The sequence below is a fragment of the Rhipicephalus microplus genome, chromosome 4 (genome assembly GCF_043290135.1).
Source record: "Rhipicephalus microplus isolate Deutch F79 chromosome 4, USDA_Rmic, whole genome shotgun sequence".
In the NCBI taxonomy this organism is placed as follows: Eukaryota; Metazoa; Arthropoda; class Arachnida; order Ixodida; family Ixodidae; genus Rhipicephalus; species Rhipicephalus microplus.
The window spans coordinates 58,653,366-58,675,292 of record NC_134703.1 but is presented as its reverse complement, the minus strand read 5'-3'; the positions used below and the strand labels follow the sequence as shown (position 1 = coordinate 58,675,292).

At 45.6% G+C, this 21,927-nt stretch overlaps 1 protein-coding gene across 1 annotated transcript; it reads right to left on the bottom strand.

Moving 5' to 3' along the window:
* Positions 1 to 4,120: 4,120 nt before the first annotated feature.
* LOC142814364 (alpha-tocopherol transfer protein-like) lies at positions 4,121 to 21,462 on the bottom strand. The gene is made up of 5 exons (XM_075893081.1): positions 21,306 to 21,462; positions 10,467 to 10,706; positions 8,636 to 8,826; positions 6,350 to 6,414; positions 4,121 to 4,370 (listed from the first exon to the last, which is right to left on the bottom strand). Exons 1-5 carry the CDS (start codon positions 21,460 to 21,462, stop codon positions 4,121 to 4,123), a joined length of 903 nt encoding a protein of 300 aa, XP_075749196.1.
* Between the last annotated feature and the right edge of the window lie 465 nt (positions 21,463 to 21,927).

Genomic DNA, 21,927 nt, shown 5'->3' with positions numbered 1-21,927 from the left:
GACATTTTTCTGCAACCAAGAGCGTTTGCCTCGAGGGCTCAAAGGGCAAAGGCCAAGAAGCCAACAGGTGAAAGGTATAATGTAGCCTGTAGACGTGATGGGCTCCTCCACGTGCGTGAGTGATTTCACAATCTCTCTATTGGTCTGTCTTTCTTTTCGTCTTTTTGCCTCATGGGTACCAGAACCGGAAGGAACTCTGCTTATAACATCCATGGCTTTCCATGCTTCGCTCTCTCTATCTTTCTCAATCAATAAAATGAACAACAAGAGTACAACACTTTTTTATGTTTATGAAAAAGAACTACTTCTAAACAAGCCCGTCAATTAATGGGAACTGTGTCCTCGTCGTATTTTCATCATTGTTAGCACGTAAGATATTTACAGCATATGGCAATGGACACCAGGTTAGACAAAGAACACGCTCACAAAGGAACGACATGAGTGCTGTAGACCGTTCCTTTTCACAAAGAATTTGTGGCAGTGACCCTCCTCTTCGAATGTTTCTGTGTTTGCCTTATTACACTTTTCTCTCACTTTCATCGCCGTACGATGACAGTGATTTAGATTTAACACCCGAATCGCTCGCTTTCTCTTTTGATAGACGTTGCTGCTTTTACTCTCACTCACTAATCAAGCTAACAATGCAGAATGAATATAGTAACTTCACCTGATACGAGCATTCTGAGTTTCTCCAGCGCTTCCTTTCTCTTCGAAGGCGTCTCGCCTAGTTCTTCGGAGGCAACGTGTTGCAGACTGAACGGAAGCGCATCCTCAGACGTATCAAACACGTCATCTGCCGTTTTTGTCCTGTACACACCCAGCATACTGTACAGCGAAATTGCTCACTTGTGTCGCTTATAGATGCGCAGTAGGCAGCAGTAAGTTTAACTTTAGCACGTAGGCTCTTTTCTGAAACTGCGCTGAATTGAGTCAGCCGTAAAGTTACCCTACGGGGTCAATGGACTGTCCATGCTAGCTGCTACCATATACACTGGAGTGTGACAGCTAACTGACAGCCACTTAAGTGCCATGCAACTGGCATGCGTTGCATACTAACGCGTGCTACGCAATTTAGGCGTTATACAGCGTATTTATTGTTCTTTTTTCTTCACTGATCAACTACCTTCTGAAATAGGAAAAACATTGACGGCTTTTTGAGTGTACCGGGTCTAACGAACTGAGAAATTTACTCGCTACTTCAGCCGTGCTGGGACTAAATGGATAAATAGTCTTTTGAGGTATAGACTGCGGACACAGTGCTTCGAGGCTTCTTCACTAAAATGTCTTCGAAAAATCACTCCTTCGTTTCAGAGTATGTGCCACTTATAAAACGCGTTGTTTCTGAATTTCATGTAAAATGATTTAACCCTTCACGCAGGTATTTCGTTTTTGTTTTCTTCCTTCTGTCAGATCTTTCCAACAATATTTATTCATTCACACAAATACGTACGCGTGAAAGAACCCTTTGACCGTCGTCTAACTGCCATTCTATGTTCTCTCTCTTTTATTGCGATAGCAATCATATGGACACTCTCGGCAAGACTTCGCCGATGGCGTCAGCGTGGACGTAATTGTGGAATGTAATTGTTCTTGAGCTAACAGAGGAACGCTAACATGGTCGTCCGTGCGATGCATCTGCCTCTGTTACAATTAGCGAGGTGAGTCTGATAAGCGTTGTTGTTTCCTGACAGCTTAGCGATACATGTCATGCTCGCAAGCTGTTTCCCTCACAGTTTGTCCAAGCGAATCTCAGTAAATGCATTGTTTTTCTTTTAGATTTGCGTTACTCTTTCTGTAGTCAGTCCACTGAGCCGTATATTGGCCAAAGAAATGTTCTCTCTTCATCTTTCTTCAACACTGTTTCTTGCCTAGTTACTAGTTATCATAATGATGGGACGTTGCTTCGTGCAAGCTAATCATGAAAACAAAGAATACGTATAAAAAACATGGGATTCTTTAGTGATATTGCGATTCTGTATGTTTCGTCCTTTTGGTTGTTTTCCTTCTTTCTTTGCTTCAGTTACTACTTTTTGGTAAAAGCCCAACTCTTAGGCACCCATCGTGCGTTATGTAGCGTTGACATGACCGAGCTAATGATTGACATAGGTCAAGATGAAAGAGAACGAACGGAGAGTGCAGCGGAGTATGAATGACAGCGATAGCGGAGAAAGTGAAAGGAGAAAAGGAGAAGGAGGTATAGCAGTAGCACGAGGAGTAAAATGGGGGATGAAAGTGTGAGGGAGGAAACGCAGATCTGCGTAAGCGGAAGTCTGGCTGCAGGAGCAGAGAGGTGGCGCCAAAGTCACGCACCGTCATCCGATTGCCGATGACTTTACCGATCCCGTGTGCGGTAAGCGCGTCCACCGATATCAAAACTGTAAACAACGCACTGCACGGATTGAGGTTTTTCTGCGACGGCTGCTGCAAAGTTCGCCCATGCGTCATTTCTTTGTGCCACGCAACTCGCTATTCTCTGCGCCAGCCGCACTAGCCGTTGCGTTAACTGAATCGCAACGCGAAATGTTTTCAGCCAGTTCTTTCTAAACAGTAAGCGACGCAGCTGGTGGAAGTGATTCATACGCTGCTGCTACTAAACTACTTTGCTCGAGCCGAGAAGGAATGACGCCGACGTCGCAATGCAGGGGTTAGTGCCGACGAGAGTACCCTGCCGTTCCCGCTGCCATAGCAAGGTCATCGTCTCCGCCGGCACGTAGCTTCGTTTGCTAGAGTGCTCTTCGTATAGCACAGTTTGAGTTCAACTATGCGTCAATTTTTGATGTGTCACATTACTCCACACTCGGTAGTTTTACTGTTTCTTGTTTGTTTAGTGAGTCTCTTGCTGTCTGAATGCTATACACATTCAGAACGCAGGATTACCATGTAGCTAACAGTACATTATATGAACACAATCTATTATGTCTGAATGTTATGTGCTTTCCGACATCATATAATCTGCTGATACAGTGTACTGTAAAACGTACCATACATGCCCGTGTCCTGAGTCTACACTTCACGAGCTTCATGCAGCGCAGTTGCTATTACTGTAGTTTACAGGCGACTCCTCTACAGACGTAAGAAGCGCCCCTACACGATGCGCATCCCTGTAGCTATGTAATACCTGAAGTAGAAAGTCAGGTGACAAAACCAGGCTGATCTCTCCGGAAATTTCACTAAAAATTATTATAAGCTCTCTCTTTCTCACTCACTCATTGTCTGCGACACCAGGATCTTCCACGTCGAGAGAAGTCTGCTTAGAAGGGAAGTCGCAAAGAATGTTTTAAACTCGATGTAAGGTGTCACCTTCCTGACATCTAGACGGTGGTTTTCGTGGACTACCCCGGGAACATAGTGCTTTCCCTTTCTTTTGTACTTTCTCTATTTTTTAATTTTTTTTCTCTGATATCTTCTTTTTTGTATTGAGCGTGAAATAGGTACGTTTCATAGAATCATTCTTTGTGGTGCAGACACCACTAAATGATGCCGTACAGGAGTTGCGCTTAGAGAGTGAAATACTGTCTGTGTTCGCCGCTTCTGTTTATGCGCCTTCTTTTTTATTTATACCCAGTTAATCAAATCAACCTTCGAATAAACCAAGCAATACACATAGAAGTCATATTGTTTCTTGCTTCAAGAGGCAATATTTGTTATAACTCTAACTGTAGTGTCATGATGTTGATCTAAATTAAGAGGAATTGTAGCAATTGAAAAATCTCCTTTTTCATCGGTGGTGTGTGAACCGACGAGCTGCGCATTCCGCGTCCGAGGCTTTACCAAATAAGCTACATTAAAAGGCAACAAATGTGATGGAGAAACAACAAATCACCTTCTCTATACTTTCTTTGGTATAGTTGTCATTTAATTTAATAAGCTAGGCATAAAACAGAAGCGAGCCTTCTGACAATTTCCGTTCTTTCGTACTTTACTCATTGATAATTTCCGTGTCGCTTTCTTTTTTTAATTTTTGCTTAATTTATGTATCTTTGATATCAAGGCACTAAATGTGTACCAAATTTTAGGCGTGTGCTGCAGCACGATAAATTTTATTGGGTCTTTCTTGAACTTGATTAGGATTTGTTTTGTTGCATTCCAACATTTACAGAAACGTAAGCTCTTCTAGCATTTATGTTCCTGTCTGAAATTCGTCTTCAGCTGTCGTCCAAGAATATCCATACTGATTGTTGGCAATGAATAGTTTGTCATCGAGCTCCAGCTGCCTCCAAAATCCCTCGAAGTCGAGCGGTGGGCCCGTACCGCCGTACTTTTCGGGAAGGACGCTGGGAGAAATTTCCTCGTGCAGTTTCTGGTAGTTCTCGCCGTGTAACTTGAACTTTTCGCGAGACAAAAGAGAGGCAAGAAAAAATTGCCCGCAGCTTCTCTCGGGGGAACACTGAGTTGGATGCGGAGCATATAATTGGTTAACGGGGTGTTAAAGTGCGACTTACTTGGGTCGATGGCTAAATTGGTTAACGTGGTTGTGAAATGGGGTGTTAAATTGCGACTTACTTGGGTCGATGGCTAAATTGGTTAACGTGGTTGTAGGAGGGGGTGTTAAATGAGTGAACACGTACACACGTATGCGAAAGGGCGGCGCTGGTTGAAGGGACGTCGATCATTGTGTTTGTGGATTCGTTGGAATTCATTTCACCGCGACCTTGGACGTCGACGCGCCGTACAAACCAACCGACGAGCGGCAACTGAGCGAGCGAGCGCCGACCTTGAGTATATATACAGCGCGACGGCGCATGCACTGTCAGCTGTCGAATGTTCGAGAAGGGGGAGAAGCGCAACGGCGCATGCGCGCGCGTCAGCTGCCGATGTTCTCGAAGCGCGACGGCGCATGCGCGCGCGTCAGCTGCCGATGTTCTCGAAGCGTGACGGCGCATGCGCGCTACATTATACAGCTAGCGAATGTTCGTGAAGAGGAGAAGCGCACGCGGTGTGTAGAGGAGGAAGGGTGCACAGATGGTGGAAGAAGGAGGAGGAAGCTTGCGGACGGAGCCGCACTACAAGACTCGAGTACTAGATGCTCCGCATCTAAAAGTAACGACGCGATTAGTGTGAGAACTCCTCCAGCGTATATTGTGCTCAACGGGTATTTCACTGGTCTCACTGCACAACACAAGTGCAAGGCCGCGTTGAAAATACAACCCTACAAAATAAACGTTCGCGTAATCATGCACCTATATGCCATATTATTAAAGAGGTAGAAAAAAGAGGTCCTTGGAGAAAGCTAGAAAGATTTGTGTCATAGACATGTACCTTGAACGATACTCTGAATAGCTGCACTTATAAGTGAATCAATACAGACAAAGGCACACCCACAGAAACACAATATGCAGAAAGCAAACCTCAAGACGCCTAAAAACAACATTATCAAAAGAAGTTTTATAGACCACCAGCTAAAGTAAAAAATCATATCTTCATCTCTCCATACACGCAGTTAGTGGAAATTCAGCGGCCAAGTACGTGCTGTAGCTCAGGCATAATCGAGTGCGACTGTTTCACTGTTCCGGCGTCCTACGGCATGTAAGGAAGGATATTAAAACTTCACGAACGTCATCGGCTATTGTTTGGGTTAACTATGTTGCCTCCTTAGTTTTTAACGAACTGGTTGCGAGTACGGCGATTGACTCATTGTAGTGCATGCCCTTTTTTATGATGAACCGTGACTACATGACACACCATGAGGACAAGAGACGGTGACAAGCCTAGCCTCTGAGGTACTTCGCACGTAGAACTCTACTGAGGTTACTTTTCTCAAGGGGGATGGGTTGGAGAACAATGCAACGTTCAGTGCTTCCAGTGCTGATTCGCCATTACCACTCTCTTTTTTCTTCCTCCCTGCTTTGAGGCACTCCGACCCCAAGGACGAATGTCCGAGCTTGTGGCGTCACTCGTGATTTGATGGCGACGAAATGCTAGAACCCCATGTGCTGTGACGTCATAAGCACATGTTCTATAATGTCACGAGCAAGCTATCGATTGAAATTGTGAAGCAGACGACGTGTCTACGAACGCGCCTTCAGCACGGCCAACGCTCGGACGAAGAATCTTCGACGTTCAGATCGAACGTTCATCGTTCATCGACGTTCAATCGAACCCGCGACCTTCTGGTCAGCACCCAAGCACCTTAAATACTACACGACCACGGCGGACGTGTGCACATTCTACGCAAACATTATTGCTAAAGCGTAGGCAGGTAGGTGCTACACTTAATTGGGGTCTTCAATATGTCGGCCCTGCAATTGTATTGAGGAGTATGATATTTATTTGAGAATAAATCGACATGATATTATTTGAGAATTACCCTATCGACCAGCTTCTTTTTAATAACGGGCTTGACGATCACATAAAGTCAAATGTATACGACTGGTTCAATATGTGTACCGCCTTCAGCCGCATGGGTGCACAGTCCTGAAAATGCGCAGTATAGCCCTTACTATTTGATGCTAAAGTAGAGCGAGTCTAGAAGGAAAGCAGTACTTCATACATACGCATAGTTCTCTTCAACTCCATGCGTTGTTAAGTATTTATAGCTGGGTGAAATGTGCATGCCGAAAACAGCATCTGTTCCACGGTTGAATTAGAGCTGGCTTATGAAATATGACGGCTCCTCGACCCGTACTGTTGACCACTTATAACATTGTGTGTTAAAGAGACACTCTCAGCTAATTTCGTCACAATTGAAAAAAATGCAATCGCTTCTTGTTTTGTGAAAACACCACCTTTGTGGCTGCTTAATAGGTACTACGTGTCTTGCTGCTAACATCGGGGGTGTGGGTTCCATGCACGACCACGGCGGCTGGGTTTCGATGGCTTTGAAACGCAAAAGAACATGGTCGGTCCGGAAACGAACGGGTGCTAAAGGAGCCCTGCAACATTTTTGCAGCCCAGTCTGAAAACACTGCCGATTGGTATAGTCGAGGCTCCTACAACATGCAAGCCAGATATTATAACGCAGCACACGATCTAGATTTTACAAGTCTTTGTTGATTGATATGTGGTATTTACCGTTTCAAAACCACCATATGATTATGAGAGACGCCGTAGTGGAGAGCTCTGGAAATTTCGACCACCTGTGGTTATTTAACGTGCGCCCACATCTGAGCAAAGCATTATTGCTTCCATCGAAAATGCAGCCGCTGCAGCCGGGATTTGATCCCGCGATCTGCGGGTCAGCAGCAGAGTACCTTAGCCACTAGACCACAACGGCGGGGCCACACAGAATGGGTTTAAATTCTTCCAGAGTATTACATGATGAATCCTTCTTCTTTAAACACAATATGTCTTAGATGCCCAAGTTTACGGCCGCTGACTGATTTATACATCGTGGGCTGCATACTCATTAAGGCCGTTCTATGGTTACTCGTAAAAATGTTTCAGAGTCACTCTACAGAGACATAAACATAGGGACAACAAAATCGAAACCAAGAAGTGGGCACGGACAGGACACTCAGTGAGAAAGCAACGCAATCGCTTGTCGTTAACAGATTGGATTCTACTAGAAACAAGCACGTGAGGAGAAGGCAAGAGGGTGGGTGGACAGATAAGATTAAGATCTTACCTTCGTCTATGAGGAGTGACCGTGCCAGCGTTTCACATGCGTTCGTGTCCCCGCGGTCAGCACATTGAGCAGACGACCACCGTGGAATGCTCCTACGCGTTCGCGCAGTCATTGTGCTCATCAACTCTACCGCGTCTAAGCCAGCGTTTTCAAACCATCCCGCAGAAACAGGCAGAAGACCACAAAATAACGCTGGTCAACAAAGCAACGCTGCTCGCATGCTCAGGGGCTGTGCTTGTTTGGGCGCGTCATGCGCACGTCATCTCATGGTGGGCTGCTGGAGAGGGTGGGCAAGAGATTTGGCTTGCGAAGGCTACGCGGAGGAGCGGCAAGGGTTTCGAGCTCACCTCCTCCCATCCTCCTTTCGCACCGCTTCAAAAAACCTGTTATCTCCGCTCATGATGAACCGATTCGAAACATTTTTGTGGCAAACTTTTCATCATCGGACACCCAACAAATTCCACTTTCTAAGTAAAATTCGGTATGGAGCCTGGTGAGTGGCCCTTTAATAAATGTGGCACCAGACGTACTGACGCTGAACGGGTCAGTACGTCGATTTTTGTCTGAAGAGTGCAAGTTACTGATATATTCCTCGACCGAACAATTTATTCAATAGACAAGCATGCTGCAACACAAAAATGATTGATTAATGTGTGGGGTTTAAAGTACCAAAACCCCCTATTTGATTATGAGAGACGTCGTAGTGTAGGGTTATAGAAATTTTTACCACCTGTGGTTCTTTAACGTGCACCCAAATCTGAGCACACGGACCTAGAGTTTTTTGTCTCCATCGAAAATGAAGCCGCCGCAGCCGGGATTTGATCCCCTGACCTGCTGACGATTGGCCGAGTACCTTATAGGAACTAGACCACCGGGGCGGGGCTGCAAAACAGAAATGGTTTTTATCGGTTGTGATTATCAATTTGAACATTAGGATGAACATATTTTTGTTAGATCTCCTCCTATAAGCCCCATTAAATTCACGTCATCTGTTCAGGCATTATCATCTATGACGGCGTGCTTCGATTTGCGTCAAATAAGGTGTGTAAGTGTAAAGTTCGCATCGGTTACCTGAAAATATTCCAAAATTTTCTTCAGTCGACCAATGCTGACGCCGAGCATCTTGTCTATGGTGAAACCGTCGTAGTCTAGCAGCAGCACAACTCCTAAAGTCTGGGTCACAGGGTCAGATGCCAGGTGCTCTACGCAGATCATTAAAGCTTTTTGAAACTCTGAAAATGTCATCTCAGGTGTCCATTCTCCTGAAATGTTGCAAAATATAGTAATTATTAAGGTGAAAACTTATGATGAAAAGTCAGAGAATATATGCCAGCTATATTGACAAAATGGTAGCAGTAAATATAGTGTAATACACAAAACAAATACGGTTACTTTCAAAGCAGCTGTATAACTGACGATTGAAGTCGCAACGTTTCTATTGTCCAAGTCGTCAATTGTGTGAGACCTTGTTTACTAATCAGGAAGACAGTGACTATGGTGACGGCGCCCGTCAACACAGCACTATCGTTAGTCATGGGGCCCGTCAGTATAATGCAATTGTGACTACATTAACGAGGCGCGTCAGTGCAGTACTATCGTTAAAGTGAGAGGACTCGTCAGCGTAGTGTGATCGTAACAGTGAGGGGGCCTGACCGTATCCCGGTATCAGTGAAACGAGGCAACATGAAATGGCAACGTTCAGAAAAGCCCATATTGCCATGTCAGCAGCGTATGATGCCCTGTACGCCCACAATAGAGAGCATCAATGATTGAAAAACTGAGACTCATCTGGCCAGCGCACCTTCGGGGGCCACAATTTTATGTACTCCCCAGAGCCATTTTTTTTTCATGTACGACACGGCTTCTGTCATTGTCACTGAATTCGGTAAGTCATCTGCCATCTGTAACCTGATCTAACTACTTAGGTACATGCTGCCCAGTAGGACCTGCACAGAATGATTTATGCTGTTGTAGCTGATCCACATGGGACAATCCTTAATGCAGGCTCAATGGTAGACATTATAGTGGCGGCGGCCGCTCATGCTGCCGTCGTGCTAGGTGTAAACGACCCCTCGCGGCCTTACATCTACGCTTACTCGAGATCAGTCATCCGGGCCTTTCTATCTATCCTAATCTTAATAAAAGTTGTGACTAGAATCAACCAAAGACCATTCGATGCTTTTCACACTATCGCGTCGTTTCCAGCGCACATAGATATCAATGTGCATCTCAGCAAACCCAACTCAAATGAGCAATAGTCCATGACCAAGTGTGAGGGCTGACAATCCACGATGGTCCCTATATGCAAGACGATCCTTGTTGCGAGCACAACTCCGACCTTTTAGTCTCTTTTCACGAAATGGTGAAACACTATCAGCTTGGGCGCAGGAAATTCTCGCTCCCTCACCCAATGCTGACCCGGCCTCAATCTTCCCCATAGAGAGTGTTACAAAGGGATCTTTCGCGTCAACAGGAAAGCTTAGTCGCATTGCTTCGGACATCGACCCACGTTGCCCTGAGTCACATGCTTCTTTTAATAAACAAGAAGATTTGATGGAACCCCTAAAAAGCAGCGATCTCCAAGAACAAGTAGAAGCTGTCAAAAGGGCCCACGAATGGGTGGATGACTCGACCAACTAGCCCCAACGCGAACGCGGCCCGCAACTAAGACTTCCTGGTTTCTTAGGACGCGAATATAGTTAGTAGACTGACTCACTGAATGACTGCGAAATGTGTAGTTTGTAACAAGCTCCACTTGAAACAATTGGGTGGTTCCTTACACTGTTGCTACGACGACTCGAAGGCTAAACACGTGTGGCAAGGAAGTCATGGTTGGATTCTCGCTATATCTCGCACTTTAAGCGGGACCTGATTAAGAATGTAGGGCAACGATTGCACTCACCAACATTGATGTAGAGGATGCGGCGGCCATAAACATCTTTCTCCGGCATGACCGTGATCAGGGCTCGCGCTTCTGGAGACACCTTTGACGGTAAAAAGTCGAGGAAGACAGATCCGCACTCTGTGCGAACCCTATAGTATTTTCGAATGGTCTGCAAAGCAGCATCAACGTTGAACTTCCTCACTCGAAGAAAACGGAGAAGGAAGTCACTGTCTATTGGTGCGTCGAGTTCCGGTTCATCTGTGAGAAAAATAAATTGCGGATGGGAGGCTGGAACAGAGGCTAGCCTAACAATCGGGAGATTTGCCCGCGCTGTGTTAATCGTTTACTCACCAGATTAAAGAGTGCGTGAAGATGGCTGAAATATTTGTATATAAATAAAAAAACGGGGCTTATTGCTCTTTGCAGGAATATGTATACAGCTAAAGTGAAACGTTTCTGCACAGATGTATTTGAGCATTCATTGTGCATTGTTTCGAAACTCAAAACTTCCAGCGCACACCTCAAACAGAAAGCACGCACAAAATGAGCATACACAGGATGTGCGTGGACTAACACTTATCATAGCTCGCCACTTATAGCGTGCTGCTCAACCAGGAAGTCGCACAAAACGAACTCACAAGTATGCACAGGACAAGCGCGAGAAATGATCACAGCTCTTACTCCATGTGTGAACAGCGTGCTCCCTTTGGTAAACGCGGCCGCGGCAGCGAGTGAACTGAGCTTCATGCTCTCCTGATTCACGAGTCAGACGAGCGCGTGCGCAGGTGATGACATGCTCTGTGGAGGCGGCGCTCATAGAAACGCTAAGGGCGACGACCTTAGAAGCCTGACCACACGTACCCGTGCAGCGCGTCAGCGTAGGGCTTTTTGACATGGTGCCACATCCTTTTTATATAGAACGAGAGGGTGCGTAGCTACGCGCCCGCTCAGCAGCCCAGTAGAGAGCATTGCATCGTGCTCCCTTCGGGCTGCAGAAATTAGGTGCCTTCTTCCTCTTCAAACCACTACCGCCACCACCTTTGGAAGAGGGCGCAGCGCCATGTCATATTTCTACGCGGTAACGCGTTGCAACAGCAGGTGCGTGTGGTCAGTTCTTCAGAACGCGCCCAATGCGAGACGTTCGCACCATGTCGCTACTGATGACAAAAATGCGCTGAAGTTGCGGAACTCTGAGGACCCCCATACGGCATAGGGTGTGTATAAATAGCCTGCCGTTAGCACTCTTCACAACGTACGCTTAGTGGTCTAGTGGTTAGCCCAACGCCCTGCGGATTAAGAATATGCTGGTTCGACGGCCCGCGACAGAACCGTTCCTTTTCGGTATTTAAAGACGATAGCCTTCCTTGGGGTATTTCGACGCAAAAATTTTTATCTGTCTGTCTGTCTGTCTGTCTGTCCACCGTAACGATACCACCGAACGGCCAACCCCATTCGCAGCGCCCACCAATATTGCTCAGGTTTTAGCGTTCATACTTGTGCGATCCTCTATTAAAAAGCAATTATTGCGTATATCCGAGACACTATAACAACGCGTCAATATTTTATATGTGTGTCTTTACACTAGAAAAGGCATACGTAAGTAATTTTAAGGACTGTAGCGTTTATCACGCTACGCTTCAATGCAACGCGATGCTCAAAAAGGCAACTGTTTCCAACAATTCTATAGGACGACACGGTGATGTCACTTGCCCGTGGCTTTGCGTTCCACACCTTATAACCTCCAAGACAGGCGCGCACGCCTTCCTTCGTTTTCGAAGATCACTGCCAGATAACGCTCTCCTCTGACGTGCCTCGGTGCGCTCGTTCGCCTTCGCTGCACGGATCGAGACTCTCTAACACTGCGCCTCCAGAATACAATTCACCAACTTTCTTGCGCAGAAAATCAAACAAACGTTTTGTTCACACTCTCTAAACGCAAGACTATCGTCTTTCGACGACATTTGCAGTGAAACATGCAGATACGGGCCCATTTTTTTTTTTTTTGCCTTGAATGTGTTAGTATATAGTTTACAACGTCATATCCGTGACGAAAATACGTCAGTGAAGCCGTGGTGCACCCCCTGCATGAAACGCTTTCGTGTTAAAAGTAAAAACAAAACCATGGAGTGGGAGCTGTTGAGTCAGTGAAGCGCTCTAGTGCTAAAGTCCGAAGTCGATTGTGACGAGCGGCTTCTTTTTATGGCGCCCGAGAAGTGTTGACCTCATTCGGTTAGGTCGTGGCGTACATGAACTCCAGCTGTTTGTATGAATAGCCGGGCACTTCGTCTACACCTTATTTCACCTCTCGGCACCCGGCGAGGCTCGCAATAGTTACCGCCTCTCTGGCACGCCTCTCCGTCAAATATAGAAATACCACTTTGTCTGCGGCCGAAGCTGTCCCTTAGTCTAATGGTGTATCTAGGGAGTGTATTGTGACGCGATGGCCACTCGTCTGTCGTTAAGCCGAGCTCTACAACAGCTCCGCAGTTAAAATAGGAGGGATGGAGCGAGAGAAGAAAGGAGTCAGGAAGGAAGTGATGGTAACCGGAAGGAAAAACCTGACATTCCGCCTATAGCACGAAAAAGAGAAATATGAAGCGCACACTGCAAGCCGTCTGCGCTTCATGTTACTCTTCCTCGCGCTATAGGCGCAATATCAGGTTTTTTCTTCCGGTTAACACGAAGCGCAGACTGCTGGCAGTCTGCGCTTCGACTTCGCGCAGAACCTTAATTCTGCTTTTCAAACCGAAGCTCAAGTTTCTGGAGCGATGACAACGCCGCGCCTGGCCCTGGCGGCAAGCTCCGGAACACTTGAGGAGAGACGCGGGAGAGGTCGCAGGCGAGTGTGTTTCGCCGAAACGGGAGCGTGTGCGACACGCGCGCAAAGCGTTTAGCAGTCGCAGCGGGGAACTTTGGCGCCGTGCGGTCAGCTTGGCGCGCTAAAACGAGACGCTCGCTGTGCGAAGTTGCCTTTTCGCGATGGAAGAAGCAGCCCCACGGAAGCGTCAGCGATGTCCGATGTATTGCGTTGTGGGCTGCCACAACAACGCAGAAAACACCAAGGGACGCTCTCCGCGTGTAAAGCTGTACAAGTTTGCCATCTAGTCACGGCCGGCGAACACAGCAGCGTTCGCGAAAGATAGAGCAAGCATGATACGAGAGCCGGAAAAAAAAATGGCAGATCCCACGTATAGTGGGAATCGATGATATGCGAAGCACGAATGATAAATGTTGATATGTCACTTTGAAATCAGCACAACGTTACGAGGTGGAGTTAAATGATGCCGTACATAACTTCCGTGTCATGATTATCATGTTTGTATGTGTCGTTTACCTTCGTCATCTATTCATGTCACGTGATACCAAATTTAGTATATGTGGAGCTAGCGAAACGGCCGCGAGCACGCTATGAGCGTGGTATGTTATCATGTTCTTCATGATACGCGTGAAAGGATTATCATGTTTGTACCGGCCATATATCTCGTCATCCAATGACGTCACGTAACACCAATTTGGTATGTGTGGAGCTAGCAAAATGGCCGCGAGCGCATCATGAAGGGCCCAATATACTCCAATGTAGCGTTGAAGCGCGCGCACGCTGGGCACGACGCAACGTTAGCAAAACGCGAGCACTCTATAGTGTGACGCCAGGTGCGACCAGCGTCCGTCAGCGCGGCCCGACGGCAACCAGTGCGAAATGTGGCATGCGGCATTTCGCGCCGATGCGTTACCCAGACAACACTCCGTCTTCCTCTTTTCGTGACAGAGAGGTGCCGGACGCGCTGAAACGCGAATGCGCCAAAGCAACGTAGCGCGGCGCGCGCCTGCGAGTATATGGCAGAACCAGCGCCTGCGTGGCAACGCCGGCGTGACGCGACGAATTGAACGCCGGGGAGCACGCGCACCGCGTCACGTCGAAATGTATTGGCGCCTTGACTGTGGCGTGTAGTCATGTTCTCACATGACACGCAACTCATGATTATCATGTTTGCACCAGTCACATACCTTCGTCATCCATTGGCGTCACGTAATACCAAATTTGACATATGTGAAGCTAGCGAAACGGCCACGGGCGCATCATGAGCGTAGCATGTAGTCATGTTATTACATGACACGCAAATCATGTGTATCATGTTTGCACCAGTCACATACCTTCGTCATCCATTCACGTACTGTAATACCGAATTTGGTATATGTGACGCTAGCGAAACGGCCGCGAGCGCGTCATGAGCGTGGCATGTGTTCATGTTGTTACACGACACGCATGTCATCATTTTCATGTTAGGGTCTGTCACTTGTGTTCGCCATGCAATCATGTCATACCATACTAGTTTTGCAAGATGCTACGTAAACGAAAGAAACGTAAACGCAAGAGCCGCAGGACCACGAAATGTAAATCATGACATTCATCACCTACATGTCATGATTTTCACGTTATCACTAGTCAAATATATTCTTCATACAGTCGTGTTATGCCGTACGAAGTTTGATATCGATACCATAATCGAAACGACCAGAAGAGCTAGAAGTCGTAGGTGGCTAGATAGATAGATAGATAGATAGATAGATAGATAGATAGATAGATAGATAGATAGATAGATAGATAGATAGATAGATAGATAGATAGATAGATAGATAGAGCGATAGATAGATAGATAGATAGATAGATAGATAGATAGATAGATAGATAGATAGATAGATAGATAGATAGATAGATAGATAGATAGATAGATAGATAGATAGATAGATAGATAGATAGATAGATAGATAGATAGATAGATAGATAGATAGATAGATAGATAGATAGATAGATAGATAGATAGATAGATAGATACGCTCAAAGTCACCGAAGTTCGCTAAGAAATGCTTCGCATTTAAAAAGCGAGCACTTCAACTTCACTTGCTGGGGTTAAACTTAGCTTGCTGCTTCGCGGCGACGTCAGCGGGTCATGCGTGGCACGGAGGACATGACTGTAAACCTTCTAGGACATTTTAATGCCAAGACCGTATAATAGTGTTGTTATTTACTTTTTCAGCACGCCGCAAACGTTTGCACATGACAGTACATGGCTGCTAGTGCTAGATACCACATCAAAACAACAAATATATGCTTTCCATAAACCGTCAACACAGCACATCAATAGACTACACGGCTTCATGTCGGCAGAACTAGACTTCTCGAGGCATAGTCGTACACGGTATTATCAGGGAGGACCCGAGAAACGCATTTCAATGTGACTCGGGCGTCCTCCTTTTTTGTCTTTTGCTCCACATTATAAACTTGACTAACGAGCTTTGCTCCTTTTGTTCGATTCACTTCTCATAAGTTTTTCAAGCACAGAGATGTTTGTAAAGCTGCACTGCAGGTGGTACATTATGAAGTGACTCAAACGCAGCGCGCGCTCTCTGCACGAGCAAGTAAGCGAGTGGCAGCGCATTGGAGCGAAGGGAAAACGCGCCATCTACATCCCCGATTTCTACTTTTCTACCAAAGATGGCGCTGCCAGTCCGGAGTCGCAGCGCCACCATGCTTTGCTATCGCTTCCTATTGCTCAGCATGGGCAGGCTATTATATCAGAAAAGCAAAAAACAGCGCTCTATAGAGTTCTAAAATGGCATCTACTGACATGTCCCACGTTTTTCCTGCCAATAATTTGAACAACTGGCAAATTGTTGTCAGGCGTTGCTTCTTGCAAGATTTTTGTTAAGATAGGCTGTGACCTTGTTCACACTTGTAGCTCGCTGTCGATGTGCCGGCTCTTTGAAGCTGTGCACGTATCTGAGGACCTTTGGCTGCACAACTATGGCACCAATGAGGACTGCAGTGGTTAAAAAACTGCAGTGTTTTTTTTTTTTAACTTAGGTTGTCACACTTCTCCGCGTTGGGGGATTTTCGCCACAATTTTCAATTTATGGCTGTCTTTCATTTTCTGCCATGTGGTGAAATTATCTTCTAGACACCTTTTTTTTTCAAGCAGTTATTGAAATAAATGAGTCCGGCGGTATGGCAAGAATGGTACACCTTCATTCAGAAAACACAAAGGTCTACAAGTTCAGCAAAAACAATATTGAAATTTTCCTGCTTTCTGGCGGGAAAAATTTATTAACCAAAATTTATTAAAATAAAATTCCCTCCCAAATACTTCCCCTGAAAGCAGCCGCAGAAGTTTCCGCAGAGCATGTTTTCTCCTCGAAGAAGTTTCTCCGAGCTGTTCTTCGGCGATGTGTTGCAGGTTGAATGAAAGTGACCCATCGTAGTCGTCAAGCTCTTCCTTTACTGTAAGCTTTCTGTAGGCGCCGAGCATGACAGAGCCTTGAGCACAGCGTTGCCTCTCGGACAGTAAAGCCGCAATTCGACGAAAATAGCATAGGTACGACTATACCGCACACGCACGAACACACGCACGCAGCTTTGATTAAATAATGCCCGAAATATGACAGTCGGGGCAACAGTTGTCACATGTCCAAAAATCACGGGATTACACCGGTGTTTTGAGGTTGACATCATGGACGGCATCCGCTCTCGTTCAATGCCAAGCGCGAAAGGAAAAAAATAATGAAACCGGGAGAGAAGACATCCAAGTGATTTTTGTTGTCTTGCTATTTATTTGGGAAATACTTTTAATTTTATGCCATTATTCACACTTTATTTTTTTCTTTCGAATATACAGATGGGTCCACTGTTAAATAGAACGCTTGCGTGCAACGCTTGCCCAGAGTTTGCTCTCTTGCTTAAGTACAGTGGTTTAGATTTGCATAATACCAGTCTTGGTTGAAAGTTTTGACTCTTTTCGACAGACTAGAGTCATGCACAAATCAGGTCTCCACGTCCATTTGCAGTTAGGGGCCGGTAATATGAAAGGTGCTCATTCGAGTGTTTAGCGTTGTCCTTCTGCTATAGCGTCAGTGTGCACCACAGCGCCCTCGACGCACAGTAGAATACGCGTGGTTTCATTCATTCAACTTCTGCGCCTGCGAGGAAACGCTTGAGCACATTCTATGGATTGCCCAGCATACCAGACCGAACGACGTATTATGGAAGCCAAGCTCTGTCTGCTGGATTCACGGCCGCTTACAGAAGAGAAGATCCTGGGACCTTGGCCGACGGCTTCCCATGCGCGCAAAGCCACGAAAGCCCTCTTGTACTTTTTAAGGACCACTAAACTTCACGACCACTTGTGAAAGAACTGTGCGAGACCGTGCTGTGTAGTCTCGAGTTGACTATTCATGCTTCTCTTTCTTACTCCTTTTCTTTTCTATCTCTTTTCGTTCTATTGTTCCCCTTTTCCCCCACCCCAAGTGTAGGGTAGCCAACCGAGCCAAGCTTGCAAGGTTAACCTCCCTGCCTTTCCTCTCTATTTATCTCTCTCTCTCTCATTCATTATTTAGAGTGTACCCTTTAACAATGGACTGTACTGTACATGAGAGGATATAACAAATCAAAGATATTATTACGTGAAACACACTTTCAGCTACACAATCCGTAGCTTATATTAGTGAGCGTCCGTAAATAGTCGTTACGAATGGCGGCAAGTTCGTGTGTATCTTCGCATAATAGGCACCCCCCAAAGTTCTATATCGAAGTAATTGTTTTTATTTATATTTGAAATTCACTTTTGATGTATATAGAGTTTACCTTCTTAGCTTCGGTGGTTTTATTCTTGGAATGATGCCTTAATGGAAAGCTTTGGTGCCAGTATGCTTATTCAGATGGCGGCACGTTTCGCTTTACCCGTTTTCCATTTTTTTTTCTCTTAGCCACCATCCCCTGTGCAGGATAGGTAAATGCACGTTTGTCAAGTTGAACTTCATGCCTTTGTTCATTTTTTTAACGGGTCAAAAGAGCTTTGATGTCACAGCGTGACAGCTTCGTGCTTATTATTTTCATGCTTCTCCTTCAAGAAGAGTAGCAACATCATTATCTGCCCATCACCTAAACAATATAGGTCCACATGTGACGTTACATCAGTCATGCAGCGCCTTACTCATGTATAAATTGACCATACGGTCAATTTGTCAGCATAGTGTCTTTTCTTTTTCATTACTGACAGCTCCTCTAAATGAATGGAGGGATGCTTGTTCGAACAAATCGAAACAATTCAAGGCACCTCTGCTAGCACTTACACCGACCATGCTTGTGTTTCTATGCTCTAGCATACTTACATTCTGATCATCATTGAACCCTATGACTACATTACATTACTTTCCTAGGCTACGTATAGAGACGCATGTGCCATTTGACGGGCTGCTCCACGTTCCTTGACACAGTCCTCAGCCGTGTCCGCGGCTACACAGTTGCGGATAAAATTCTGTAATGCCCTTGGATACAGAGTGCGACGACTCAACAATGGTGATCTTGTCTTTCCCCTTGCTACAATACAAAAGATTTTATATTGATAATCACTCAGCCAGAAATGAATGAAATTAAAGTTGTTTTCAAAAGCGTCTCAATATAAGGAACTCGAATCTTCGCGCAGTAACTACAATGAATTAACCTAGTATTAATGAAATTTAACTGGCAGTGATGCCAAGGAAATTGTAGGGGATGGTATTATTAGTCGCTTTAATGAAAATGTGAGAAGACCTTCGAGTATGACATCCATCAGACATGTTATTCCAAGGTCTGGTACGTTATTAGGTTCGGTGCCTGCGAGCAGCAAGTTACATTTTCGTCCATATTTCTTACTTTAGATAACATCTAGTAACACTACCATCTCCTATGCGCTCACTGGCATCATTGTCTGTTCTTTATCGTTAATGTTGTGTCTAACAAACAGAAAACGAGTCTTTATAACTTCAACATCTTTCCGTAATGAATAAACATCTGAGGCGTCCTCCTTTGGCTCCCATGTTCTGTGAGAGCAGGTGAAAAATTTACCTTAGTACTCCTTCATGCATGCCTAAAGGGAAAGGAAAATTGGCGACCACCTATTTGTATCACGAAGCCACAAGAAACACCATAGAAATTTCACACAAAGTTTCTCAGTTGAGGAAAACTTGTTCTTTTCCGGAGATCGAACCCAGGATAGCGTCGTACCGGGACAGTATCTCTATCATTACTTTCTAAACCTTTCTGCCACCTCCCGGTGATACGCCGACGCATTCTGCTGTGTTCAGTGTCTATGTGCTTTGAGTGTCTGTTTAATACATCCTCAAGTTGACAGATGACATATCTTACTGGTTAGTCCAATTGTTTAAACAACCCCCCCCCCCCCACCATAGAAAAGCGTTCGTCTTCTGTTCGATCCCCAGACAAAGACAAATTTGCAGTTTGCACACAGCAGTATGCATAGACATCAAGCTTGATGCCAAAAGAGTTGAAGTTACCAGAGGGAGGGGGCTAGGTGAACATGAATATTTTAGGCATATAGGGCAGCACTGAATGTCAAGGAATGCAGAAAGTTTTATTTAAGGTAGACGTGTTAGTGCGCGCCCGTGTATCTTTGTATCCTTGTTATCAATGACCACATCTTCAATTCTGACAATTTCTTTTCACGAAAAAATTGAAGGAAGTTTCACGCCTTCGTATTGAGCGTATGAGTGACTGCTGAATAGGTCCATTTAGCACTTACTAACAATCCTCCTGAGAACAACGTGATATCAGGTTGTTTGAACACACGGTCAGTAAACGTTTGGTCGAGGCCAATAATTGTTTTTTCAACTCCTCCGGCGGGGTTCCCTACGCGATGCAAGTGATTCTGTTGCTAGAACCGTAACTGCCTTCTCAACGCAAACATGGACGATTAAAAAAGGCACCACGAGCACTCCTCGTCATGTCCTTCCTACTTCCTTTCTCGCCCTTTTATGCGCTGAGCAGCTGAGTATCAATCAGTACACCAACTCACTCAACTGCCAGTAATTACGTTACTATAACCATCATCATCATCATCATCATCATCATCAGCCTGACTACGTCCACTGCAGGACAAAGGCCTCTCCCATGTTCCACCAGTTAACCCGGTCCTGTGCTTGTTGCTGCCAATTTCACGCTCTGAAAAACGGAGGAAGCGTCAAAGCAGTGAAGAGGAAACTTGGAGTAGGCAAAAACGGATGTATGCACTAAGGGACAAAGAAGGCAAAATAACTACCAATATAGATAGGATAGCTAAAATAGCAGAGGAGTTTTACAGAGATATGTACAGTAGCCGGGACAACCACGACCTTAATACTATAGGAACTAGCAGTAACCCAGACGTTACTATACTTTACTGCAATTTTTTTTTTCAATTTTTGAGTGACTTGACTATATATGTGTATATCTCAACTGAATGTGTTCAATTGTGCAGATTTACGTTTAAGTTATTTTTGTTTTACTGGCTAACTTATGGCATCTTCGGCTGAGGCGCACTGGTACCGTGATGGTGGAAAGTGATTTACGTCAAACACCACCCAAGTTTCACGCCTCGCTACGGGCCAGCCGAACGTGTCAACCACAAATTTTGAATCCGCTTCAGCAGCGCTGTATGCGAGAGACGTCATTTAGCAGACGAAAATTTCCAGCGTCCTGTTTCTACTGGCAATAAGAGAGCAAACAACAGAAAATCAAACAATGAGAAACACTCGCGAGACGCTACTTGTCCAGTGGGGGCGCATATGTTCTCCAGGCGGTAGTGCTGCATCGCTTCTCTACCAACTCGACGAGGGCTACGGAAACTTTTGCATCGCCTTCGGTGTCCGGTGGAATCGTGGCAGCAAAAGTTGCCTTGTTCGAGTACGGTCGGATGATGTAAGCTCACGCACGTTTCCCGTGCCGTCCAGCCGTGTTCTGCGACAGCGCCAGCTGTAAATCACGCCTGCAATGATGAAACGTCACCGCGTCATCTGCCAGGGCGCGTGGGCTGATGGGATTGCACCAACCTCCACCGTTGACCTCCACGGTGCCGCCGTGGCGAGCACTCGTGTCGTGGCCGGCCCAGCCGAAAATGCGGCACCACACGTGTGGTGCCCAGACGAACGTACGGCACGGCACGAGTGCACAGAAAACGCCACCGGTGCCACCAGCCGAAGATGCCATTAGGTATTGAGAGGGCGTCGTTGTGATTTTATCCCACATATCACCGTTAATACACACATTTATATGCGCAATAACTTGTGATAGCTAGGGCTATAAGCGCCAGAACTTTCCCATTACTATTATACATATTCATAGAAAAACACACACTCCCAAACCCCCCTTTGAAACGCTTCATTTGTGGGAGTGAGCCGGCCGAGGTCTTACATCTCAAAGGCTTTGAAGATTACTGCTGCTTGCCAGTGTGGAGAGCTACCCTGGCGTGTTCTTTTGTTGAACAGTTATAGTTGCTCCTGTTCACACTGGCAAATACTTAAAGTGGCAAGTACATTTTTTTTATTCTCATAAGAATGGGTGCCTAGGCAAAGTTTGTAGCTGTTATTAGTAGTGCTTTGCATAGCGCATGAATGGTTTTTATAAGTAAAATAAATTTACATGGGACAAGAAAACGTACTGTAGAATAGCGTT